Genomic DNA, 12,224 nt, shown 5'->3' with positions numbered 1-12,224 from the left:
GAATGATGAAACAGGCTCCAGGAGTGTCCCAAAGGAAGTCTATTTTCTCTTCCTGGATGGATATGAATGTATATTCTGATAGTTTGCTACCTTCATAGTTATTCTCATATTAAAAGTCTATTTTCTCCACTGTCTCCAGGCTGCTGGCCCCGGCCAGGATCCTGAATGGCTTTTTAGCACGCTCTAAGTTCTACATTTGGGAGCTACCAGATGACAAACCTGACTGGCTGAAAGCTGGACTGGCCTTGGGTACCTCCATCTTCTTGTGGATCTATCTCATCAAACATAAAGAAGATGTTTTAGAATATAAAAGAAGAAATGGGTTGGAATAAACTTTTGATATACTAATACAGTATGTCCCATATAGTGATTATAACAGTTCCTCTGGATTTACCAATCTGTTGAGTTATAAACATAAGAGAAAAAATTTTACGTGATATTACGTTGAGTCAGCATTTGTGCTTTGCTTAAATGGGAAAAAAAAAATCTGCTTTCTCTACCATCACAATCACCAGAATAACCCATCACGTGAAATAAAGACTGTTTCACAAAGGGAATGAAATGGAGATGGGTTCCTAACATGAATGACAATTTTCTGCAGGGGTAATAAAGATGCTATTCCTGAGAAGGAAGGAAGGAAAGATGTGTTCATAATTCAGAAGATCTAGGAACTGAAGAAAGTTCTTCTATTAAAACCTAGCCACTGGTTGTTAATGGGTATGGTACAGCAGACTAAGACAAAAGCCACAGTTTCACTCTAATTGCAGACAAGGGGCGGTTTACAGGCATTCCAACTGTAGTTTAGAAATAATTCATTTCTCCTGACAACCTACCTAGGGCTCCAAATTACTTGTTGAGGCAAAGAGGAATGACTAGAAAAGTGGAATACTGTAGCTGTTGGAAGTAGAAAAGGAATGCCTCAATTTCTAGGTCAGTGCAGAGAACATGGGCCCCCCTCTCTGACCACCACATCCTTCTCTCTAAAGACCTCTCTGCTGCTCCCACGCCAAGAGTCCTCTTTCCAAATCTTTATATTACAAACTAGCAGAACAACGCTACCTTTGACCACTGGCCAGTAACAGAGCATGCAAGTATCCAAAATCATGTAGCTTTACCAAAAGAGACTGTTCGAACTATAACTTGATCAAGCACTCCATGTTGTTAAGAAGCAAAGCAGGGGCTTCCCTGGTGGCGCAGTGGTTAAGAATCTGCCTGCCAATGCAGGGGACACAGGTTCGAGCCCTGGTCTGGGAAGATCCCACATGCCGTGGAGCATCTAAGCCCGTGCGCCACAACTACTGAGCCTGCACTCTAGAGCCCGCAAGCCACAACTACTGAAGCCCGCGTGCGCCTAGAGCGCGTGCGCCTAGAGCCCGTGCTCCGCAACGAGAGAAGCTACTGTAATGAGAAGCCTGCGCACCTCAACGAAGAGTAGCCCCTGCTCACCACAACTAGAGAAAGCCCGTGCGCAGCAACGAAGACCCAACGCAGCCAAAAATAAATAAATAAAATTAATACATTAAGAAAAAAAAAAAAGCAAAGCAATTAACATATACACACTACTATATATAAAATAGATAACCAACAAGGACCTACTGTATAGCACGGGGAACTATACTCAATATTTCGTAATAACCTATAAGGGAAAAGAATCTATCTATCTATATATACACACACACACACACATATATACATATATATACATATGAAACTGAATCACTTTGCTGTACACCTGAAACTAATACAACACTGTAAACCAACTATACTTCAATTAAAAACAAAAAAGAAGCAATGGGAACCCATACACTGACATTCCTTTATAACCACTGCCCACCAAGATAATCAAATCTACTGCAAACAAGCTTTCACATGTGATAAAACTACAGACACTTCTGTAAAAAGCAATGTGATCCCAGATGAGACCCATCCTGAGTTACACACTTTTTTTGTGAGTGGGGAAGGTGGTCTCCTCACTGAGCCTTCATTCTGGCCAAGGCATATGTAAGCAGACTGGACCAAATATGTTCCAAACTCAAATGAGCAAGACCAAACTGCATTCAAAAGCCAAATGTTTCATGAACACCAGGATGACTTTTACTTAAAAGTACTCTTGTGAAAATATCTACATTATGACCTAATAAATGGTAATAAGCTGGCTGCTGTTTAAGATGACAAAGGATGGGGCTTTCAGGATCTGTGCAACTAACCCATGGTCAACAGTCAAAAACTGAATTCCCACTTACCCATGATACTGAGAATGAGGGTAATTTTAGGTTAGAGCTCAATTCTAACTCCTTTACCCACAACTATTAATAGTCAAACTTCTTTGCACGGTCAAGGATGCTAGAAATGCTAATAATAAGTAGCCAGCAGCTAAAATGAAGCACTTTAAAGGTTTCAGGTATCACACCTTAGTTCTGAGATGGAATAGTGACACTGAGAGATAAGACAAGTTAAACAAGTTTAAAACCAAAAGCAGTGGACATTTATTCCTCAATTTTTGTGCAAGAGTGTAAAGATGCATTTGAAAGAACCTGACGGCTAGAGAGCATCAGCCATTGCTTTCAGGCTGGCCTGGTTTACAATTAGATTAGGAGAGGTAGGGGGAGAAAAAGTAACTTGCCTAGTTCACAGGAACGATGTTTCTGGCAAACACAGCTGTTTACAAGTTTCAAACTACATTTTACTAGCGTCAAGGGAAGACCAAAAAGCCACATACAGTACAATTTAAAATTGGATGAACATCCTGCAATGTTAGTGCAAAGTAATTATGTAGACTCTCCAATACAAGATTGTGCTCATGTTTCCCAGGTTTGGTCAATGTTGTTTTTACAATCACAATCACAGAAGCTGAACTTACCAAATAGCAATGCCTTTGTTTTATGTCCTATGTACCAAAGGAATGTCACAAGGTTTCAGTGAAATGCAGCTTAGTTTCAATAATAAAGCAAATTTCTTATTTAGTTTAACAGTCATGTTCCTGGAATACTGCACATATAAATTTCATGAAAATTCTTTTAAGCTTATGCGTTTATCTTGTTCAGTAAAATTACTTTCAAGATATCCTTTTTACTATGTAAACTGAATTGTTTCATGATTTTGAAATGCAACCAGTATAAATGAAAACATTTTAGGGGTGGGAAAAAATCCACCACTAATCTCAGCTAGACAAAATTCTTAAAGTCAAAAAGCCTATTCACACAAAATTATATGTAATGACTGTAGTAATCAGTTTATTACACAGATTAATCATTCTTGAACGTACAAGCTCCAGAGGAGCAACTGGGTCTTTAAATATACACAAGTATTTCCATCGAATGAATTTTCACCCTTACATCCAGATAGACCTAAGCAGTTAAAAACATAAGAAAAATAAGAGCTATTAGCTATGTATTAACTGAGAAACCACATACAAACCAAAGAATATGGAAGAGAGAAAGAGGGGCTGAAGGACGAAGGTTGAAGGGTGGGGAGATGTAAAAGAGTTGGAAACAAAGCCCATCACACTTTACTTACTAATAGCTCCAATCCATTTAAATGTTGACCAGTTAAACTTAGACCTTAAAATACAGGATGTAGGTAGAGTTTAATCTGATTGGTCATAACTTTCACCTAAGACGTTAAGTCCTTCGGAATAAAACGAATACAGAAACAGCTTCACGTTCTTCGCCTTGCTTTTCATAACTGTTTTGAGTTTAATGGAATTTCACTTAAAAAACAATCTCCTACAGGTCAGTGGAGCTTTTCTTCCCCATCCAAGCACACACCATACCCACCACCCCTCACTCTGCCGTTATCCAAATTTAAGTCAATAAGGAAAGCTTTTAGTCTCACACCTAGGTTATGCCTGGAGAACTGGCTTGTCACACACACACTTCTCTGCTAGGAGGCAATGTTGGTACAGAAGTACAGTATTTCTAGTTTGTTGTTCCAAGTATGTACAACACGCAGCACTGCTGTATCAGGTAAACATGTGCACAGGGGAAGATGAGGCGTGGGCTCATAGAAAGCAGTCAAATGGAAATCAAAAGGACTTTCTCTTTCAGAGTTCCCCTATCTTTATTTGTAGAGGTTATCCAATAATTTCTTTAATTACATCGCATACTTCTGAGTCCATTCCCGAGCTATTCTGTTGTACCTGTACACACAAAGAGAAGCTTAGCTTAACACAGGTGAGGAGTCAGTTAGAAAGCAAAAGAGTTCATTCATTATCGAATGCAGTAACTTGAAGGGAATAACTTATAGTATATTCAAGCTAAGCCATCTTCCTACTCCAAATTTCTAATAAGCATTTATTCAATGATAGTGGGAAATATCCTATAAATGCTACTAATACAGGATTCTAATTAAATTTTAGCACTTGCTGGCATACCCTCAGTCTATACTTGATCGACGTATTTCTAACAGACAATCTTCAACCCTTGTTTGACTTATTTGGAGTTCTTGGAACAATATAATTCTAAATTATATGGTTCTTGAAATCATATAATAATGATTAAATTGACATAACACTTTCCCCTGCATCAATAAAACAACCAGTTCTGGCAGGACTTATTTTAACAATTTGGTTGCTAAAATGAATGGGTTTATTGCTCCAGAAGAACATTCTAGTAGTAAAATAAGCAGGGCAAAAGGATCTTTAATTCTTTGATCAAAAAAGTTCTGCTGACCATTACCGCCACAATGACTTGGGAAAAATGCCCATAATTCTAAATATGGGACAAAATGGTTCTCTAATCAGAAAATGTATTTATGGGCTTCCCTGGTGGCGCAGTGGTTGAGAGTCTGCCTGCCGATGCAGGGGACGCGGGTTCGTGCCCCGGTCCGGGAAGATCCCACATGCCACGGAGCGGCTGGGCCCGTGAGCCATGGCCGCTGAGCCTGCGCGTCTGGAGCCTGTGCTCCGCAACGGGAGAGGCCACAACAGTGAGAGGCCCGCGTACCGAAAAAAAAAAAAAAGTATTTCTAAGTAAATTCACAAATAGAAAAATGCATGATCTAATTTTATTCTGAATGCAGCCAAGAATACATAGTTATAGATACTATTCAGACCTAAATACAGAAAAAAACTAAACTAAGAACCAATTGCCGTTAGAATTCTCCATTCTCAATGCAGCTCCATTTTAAAATATCCTATTTATATGCCTCTCTAACCAATAATTCAATTAATTGTTTAATCTTTTATATTTTAACTTTAGAAAATTATCCACTACCTCCCAACTATTTCCTTCACACTCTAATTGAATAATACACAAAACAAACAAAAAAAAATCTCAATACTCTCAGTTATTATCTCTTGTGATATCCTGACCACTCTTCAATAATTCACAATACAATTCTAAAATATGTAAATTCTACAAGTTTTGTTTTAAAGGAAACTTGGGGCTAATAACATTTATTAATAATCAATGTCTTGTAACATTTATTCACTTTCTTTTTTACACTATTCCAAATGGTAGAAAATCAATTCTCTTTCCCATTAATTTATAAATACCTACCTAAGACAAATGGGCTCTTGATGCAAAATCTTTACACGTCAAAAGCCAAGCAGAAGACCTAAAGCTGTTGGAAAATATACTATAGAAAAGTTTTTCTAGGCAGTAGGAGTCATGAAACAATCAGATATAAAATCATTTACTTATAATGATACTCGATGCAAATACTCCTCTTTCCTGTCCCCAGGTGAGTATATTAGGACTTCATTTTAAGTATCTGACAGATACTCAGCCCTTAGACAAAAACATCTCCACCCTGCCACAGATACTCTGCTGTCTGGAGACCATACTTACTTTTCTCTATCTGTTTTGTAGATCCGAGCAATCTCAGGCACTAAAGGATCATCTGGATTGGGATCACACAACAGAGAACAGATGGACAAAAGTACTAGAATGAAAAAAACATACAAATTAGTAGAGGAACAAAAGCAAAAAGGTTGAAAGAAACATGAGATGCCAACACAAGAGAAAATTCTAAGACCCTATTTATATTGTAGTGCCTAACAGCTTTGTAAGCTCTACCTAAGTTTACAGTAACAGTAATCAACAAAGATTCTAAGATTTCTCTATGCTTGAACCCCTGAGGAAGCTGGCCCAGGCTGGTGAAGTGTCTTGCCTCATGTCCCTGGTTAGTGAGTAAAATTAGAGTGGAATTAGAATCCAGGTCTTCCAAATCCTAGACCAATAACACTTTTCCCAGCTTATGAAGTTCAATTTTTAGAAGCCCATGTTCAGGGATAAATGGCTTTCAAAATTCCAAAGACAACCACACTACTGAATGCTCTTAGTAAGAAATGACAACTATGAAATCCAACAATCACTGCTTTCTCCATGGCAGATACTATATATTCAGATGCAATGGATTTGTTTCATTTTTAGTTGAAAACAATTTAGTCTAAGAACATAAAGGCCAGTACTTGCTCCCAAATGGGGCTGGCCACACTTATTACAGAGGATACAACATATCTCAAACTAAAGTCTCAAATTATTTTCAGTAATGATTTAGAATCTCATCTAAGCCATTTCCTCAGTGACAACCTGGAATGTAGCAGACAGATCTCAACAGTACAATTTCCTCTGTTCAAATTCATTAACTTATGTATTCCTTATTGAAAGCAAAGAGGAGGCTAAGGCCACTAATTACATTAAATCCAGTGGTCTCTGACATACTGAAATAAATTCCAATCCTTCTATTCTGATGTTACCAGAACTCAGCTACCTTATTTCTCTCTAATGTTCTGTAGCAAGAGACAATGATTCAGAGCCCATGTTACTCCCCAAACATCAAATTCATCAGGAAAAGGAATATTCCTTTTCCTATCAAATCTGTTCTACGGAGATGAGGGGCTTCTGAGAGATGAGAAAGTTTACACGCCCTTTATCATTCAGTTGTTAACAAAAAAAGCTATTTCCTTGCCTTAAGAGTATATGGAAAACAAAAAACATCAGGCAAGATGTTTTCTGACTCTTCATTCCTGTTGCCCACAAATGGCAGATGGCATTCCCAAAATATCTTCTCTTCCCATTGTCAGGTGTATCACCTGATGCCCTCTTCAAGCACAGAACATTCTAACAGCAATTAGGAAAGATTTCATGTATTTCCTGGAAATGACAACAAGGAGTTATAGATCTTTGAATGTTCATGAAATTACTGACTATAGAAGAAGAAACTTATCTGGCCTATCAAGCTGGCAAGAATACAACTGATTGTTCACCTAAAATTAGACATACGACCATTAGTATTTGTTAAGTTCCCTTTATTTACTCTTCCAACTATTTCAATAAGGCAACTTTAAAAAGACAAATTTTTTTAAAAATTGAAGTATAGTTGATTTACAATGTTGTGTTAGTTTCAGGTATACAGCAAAGTGATTCAGTTATACATATACATATATACTCTTTTTCAGATTCTTGTTGTGCATTATACGTTATTACAAGATACTGAATATAGTTTCCTGTGCTATACAGTAGGTCCTTGTTTATCTATTTTATATATAGTAGTGTGTAACTATTAGTTCCAAACTCCTAATTTATCCCTCCCCGCTCCATTTCCCCTTTGTCAACCATAAATTTGTCTTCTATGTCTGTGAGTCTGTTGCTGTTTTGTAAATAAGTTCATTTGTATCATTTTAAAAAGATAAGTTTTAAGTAAATAACTTTTCTCTCTTTCTTTCCAGGAAAGGAAGGTAGGATGCGGGTTATCTGGACCTGGTAAAACAGTTCTTAGTACACTACTGAGATCCTTGAATTTGTAGAAAATTGATTTGGCTTATAATATACTATACCTTCTTTCTCTATAAAGAGAATAACTTCTGTTTCTACAGCTTGTAGAGACTCTTCACTGAAGTAACTAAATTTTCACCAACATATATATATATTCCTCATCAGTACATACCCATTTTCATTAGTGTCATAACCCACAGTCACTTCCAATTCTAAAAACATATAATCAAGTGGCTTTATGATGGACTTAATCTGCTTCCTTTAAGTTTTCTGTATATTTAGGTCCCTTACCTATATACTTAAAGTGGAGGGCATTTCGGGTCAAGATTACTGCCCTCAAAAACAGACTATGGGGACTTCCCTGGTGGTACAGTGGTTAAGAATCTGCCTGCCAATTCAGGGGACAAGGGTTTGAGCCCTGGTCTGGGAAGATCCCACATGCCGTGGAGCAACTAAGCCCGTGCGCCACAACTACTGAGCCCGCGTGCCACAACTACTGAAGCCCGCGTGCCTAGAGCTCATGCTCAGAAACAAGAGAAGCCACCTCAATAAGCCCACACACTGCAATGAAGAGTAGCCCCCACTTGCCACAACTAGAGAAATGCCCGTGTGCAGCACCGAAGACCCAATGCAGCCAAAAATTAACTAATTAAAAAAAAGAAAAAACGGACTATGTTAAAGGGATAATTATATCACATACAGGATTCAGGCCTTCTTTAAAACACTAAACCTAGGTATGTTGATATAACCAAATTCAACAAAATGGCACTGCAGCTATTTTAAAAGATAGCTATCTAGACAGAACATATCAAGTCAAATAAACTAACACCCCTTATGATTTAGAACAACTGAAAAAATCAACACCAGGCACAGAAGGGAAAGGGAAAAAAAAAAGCTATGGTAACAATTTCAGGTATCTAGACCCCCTCGCCCCCCCAGACACACAGACACACACAGACTCACACACAGACACACACACAGACACACACACACACAGAGTCCCACCTCTCTTGGCCCCATTTATATCTAGATTTCTATCTCTACAGCTACTTGGTAAAAGAAGAGCAACCAGGCCAGGAAATCACAAGAATAATAGGCATATGAACACTTTCACAAGCAGCCCTTGAATTACAAGGAGGCCTTCAAAAAGAAAAGGGGCCACTTATCTGGAAAACTATTTTAGTCACAATTTTGAAAAATGTGGTCCTCTGACTTTTTGTTTGTATTTTTGCCTGGGACCCCAGAAATCTTCATTTAATGCCCCAGAGTTTTTGTTTCCTTCAAAAAATTAACTTTTAAGAATATGCAAGTCTTACTGTAATTACAACATGACAAATATCCAATAATTTTTTTAATTAATTATTTATTTTTGGCTGCACTAGGTCTTTGCTGCTGCGTGTGAGCTTTCTCTAGTTGCAGCAAGCGGGTGCCATGCTTCGTTGCAGTGTGTGGGCTTCTCACTGTGGTAGCTTCTCTTGTTGTGGAGCACGGGCTCTAGGCTGCGTGCTCAGTAGTTGTGGCACACAGGCTTAGCTGCTCCGCAGTATGTGGGATCTTCCCAGACCAGGGCTCGAACCGATGTCCCCTGCATTGGCAGGCAGTTTCTTAACCACCGTGCCACCAGGGAAGTTCCTATCCAGTACTTTTTTTTTTTTTCTTTTTTTGGGCTGCGTTGGGTCTTTGTTGCTGCATGTAGGCCTTCTCTAGTTGTGGCGGGTGGGGGGCTCCTCTTGTTTTTTGGGGGGGGCTACTCTTCATTGTGGCAGGCTTCTCATTGAAGTGGCTTCTCTTGTGGTGAAGCACAGGGTCTAGGTGCATGGGCTTCAGTAGTTGCGGTGTGTGGGCTCTAGAGTGCAGACTCAGTAGTTGTGGCGCACTGGCTTAGTTGCTTTGCGGCAAGTGGGATCTTCCCGGACCAGGTTTTGAAACCGTGTCCCCTACACTGGCAGGCAGATTCTTAATCACTGCACCACCAGGGAAGTCCCCTCCAAAACTTTTTACAATAGTGCCTTTATCCCAGTTATTTAGGTGCTTACAAGGTACAAGTCAACTATGGATTTTTTGCTTTTTAAAAAAAAAAAAAAATTTATTTATTTATTTAGGCTGTGTTGGGTCTTCATTGCAGTGTGCAGGCTTTCTCTAGTTGCGGTGAGCGGGGGCTACTCTTCATTGCAGTGTGCGGGCTTTTCATTGAGGTGGCTTCTCCTGTTGCGTAGCACAGGTTCTATGCACTTGGGCTTCAGTAGTTGAGGCACACGGGCTCAGTAGTTGTGGCCCCCAGGCTTAGTTGCTCCGCGGCATGTGGGATCTTCCCGGACCAGGGATCAAACCTGTGCCCCCTGCATTGGCAGGCAGATTCTTAACCACTGTGCCACCAGGGAAGTCCCCTCCAATACTTTTTACAATAGTGCCTTTATCCCAGTTATTTGGGTGCTTACAAGGAACCAGTTAACTATGCATTTTTGCTTTTTTAATCTTCATAATAACAGTGAAATAGTTTTTATCATCCCTATTCTACCGATGAAAACTCTGTGGAATGCAGAAGCCAATCTGTCTCAAGTCTCATCCAATAAGAGGTGGAGCTGAGATCCTAATAAAGGCAGTTGCATCCAGAATCTATGTTCTTTAACATGAAACTATGTTGCCTCTTGTCTAAATGTATGCATTAAAGAAATGATAAAATTTAAGTAGACAGAAAAGAAAAATATTTTTATGTACCAAATTTCATCCCCAAATACCCAAACTATTTCTTTCTAGCTATTTAATATACTTTCTATATAATGCAAGTTACAGTGTGTAACACTTTATCTCTTTTCTGCTTTTTTCAAACATTGTATTTTCCTATTTCCCACAATATTTTTAAGGATCAATACTCTTTTGAATGCATCTTCCAGAACCAATATATTTTCTCCTCTACCGTTGAGTCTATATGTAATTTCTATTTTTCAGAAATAACACTGTTGCAAATGTACTTGCACAGAGAACTTTTTTTAACCGTTGGGCTTATTTTTTTAGTACAAATGAATGAACCTAGAATTACTGGGTCAAAGGGTATTAATGATTAAATCTCTTATTTCTTAATACATACTGGCAGACTGGACTATACAAATCTATACTTCTATCTGTAGCATATATAAGCACTCATTTCAATGTAGTTCACCAACATTTATTTTTCTTTTGTAAAGATCTTTGTTAATTAAAAAGGTGAAAAATGGGAACTTATTTTAATTTTTATTTCCTCTGTTCCTTTCTGTCCATTGGGATCTAGGTTTTTCCTTACTGATTTATATATGTTCTTCATATCTGTTAAACATATTGGCCCATTATCATACTTGCAGCCTATTTCTAGTATCTGTACTTTGACAACATTTAATCCACTTGTGATTTCATTTGGGTATGATGTTGAGGGGTTGAACAATCTCACATCAACAAATAAGATAATATTCAGTTCAGGAATATAAAAAAAATCCCCAACCTCCTCATATAACTAGGTCTTATTTTAAAGAACTATTGGAGGGGGACTTCCCTGATGGCGCAGTGGTTAAGACTGCGCACCCAACACAGGGGGCCCGGGTTCGCTCCCTGGTCTAGGAACTAGATCCCACATGCATGCCACCACTAAGAGTTCGAATACCACAACTAAGGACCCTGTGACTTCCCTGGTGGTGCAGTGGTTAAGAATCCGCCTGCCAATGCAGGGGACACGGGTTCGATCTGTGGTCCGGCAAGATCCCACATGCTGTGGAGCAACTAAGCTCGGGCACCACGACTACTGAGCCTGCACTCTAGAGAACGCAAGCCACAACTACTGAGCCTGTGTGCCACAACTACTGAAGCCTGCGCACCTAAAGCCTGTGATCCACAACAAGAGAAGCCACCACAATGAGAGGCCCGTGCAACACAACGAAGAGTAGCCCCTGCTCGCCACAACTAGAGAAAGCCCGCATGCAGCAACAAAGACCCAACGCAGCCAAATAAGTAAGTACATAAGTAAGTAAAGAAAGAAAGAAACAACTACTGGATCTTCCATCACTAAGTTGGCAACTAACTTTCTCTACACATTTTCACCCCCCCACACACACACAATATACCAAAGATTAAGATGCTCAAATAAAAATTTATATTAAATTGATTATCTTAGAGGGTGATTCTGTTCCTGACAGAAACCTAAAGATAAGAGCTGGTAAAACCTTAAAGAATGTGAATATGAATTCATCTATACTTTGCTCTTCAAGAAACTACTGTCTATGCTTATAGTATACAAGCATTCCTCTACAATGGCTGTTTTTTAAATTATTCTGGAACAATATCTATCCTTTCCATTCATGGATCTCAAGGTTGGAAGAGACATTGTTTGTCTTCTACTTTTACTATGCTCTAAAAAAACATTCATACCAAGTAGTCATATTCCAACCTATGCTTGAATAGCAAGAGCAATGGACAGAGAGCAGTCACGACACCAAGGAATACCTATGCTTGAAAATCCAGCTCTCTCCAGTGGTTCTT

General features: G+C 38.8%; 1 protein-coding gene across 2 annotated transcripts in view; it reads right to left on the bottom strand.

Moving 5' to 3' along the window:
- Positions 1-2,462: 2,462 nt before the first annotated feature.
- Positions 2,463-12,224, bottom strand: part of UBE2D2 (ubiquitin conjugating enzyme E2 D2) — a 59,902-nt gene continuing 50,140 nt past the window's right edge. The window contains exons 6-7 of one of the 2 annotated variants that reach the window (XM_024752257.1): positions 5,790-5,883; positions 2,463-4,138 (exon numbers count right to left, since the gene is read on the bottom strand). In XM_024752257.1, coding sequence (XP_024608025.1) covers positions 4,093-4,138; positions 5,790-5,883 — 140 coding nt within the window. In that variant the 3' untranslated portion in view covers positions 2,463-4,092. Of the gene's footprint in view, positions 4,139-5,476; positions 5,563-5,789; positions 5,884-12,224 lie in introns of those variants that run through there. The other variant, XM_024752258.1, reaches the window with a different exon arrangement.

This window comes from Neophocaena asiaeorientalis, unplaced genomic scaffold, assembly GCF_003031525.2.
Source record: "Neophocaena asiaeorientalis asiaeorientalis breed wild unplaced genomic scaffold, Neophocaena_asiaeorientalis_V1.1 scaffold204, whole genome shotgun sequence".
Taxonomy (NCBI): Eukaryota; Metazoa; Chordata; class Mammalia; order Artiodactyla; family Phocoenidae; genus Neophocaena; species Neophocaena asiaeorientalis.
Note: the sequence above shows the minus strand (reverse complement) of the source record. Positions and strands in the feature narration are given on the sequence as shown.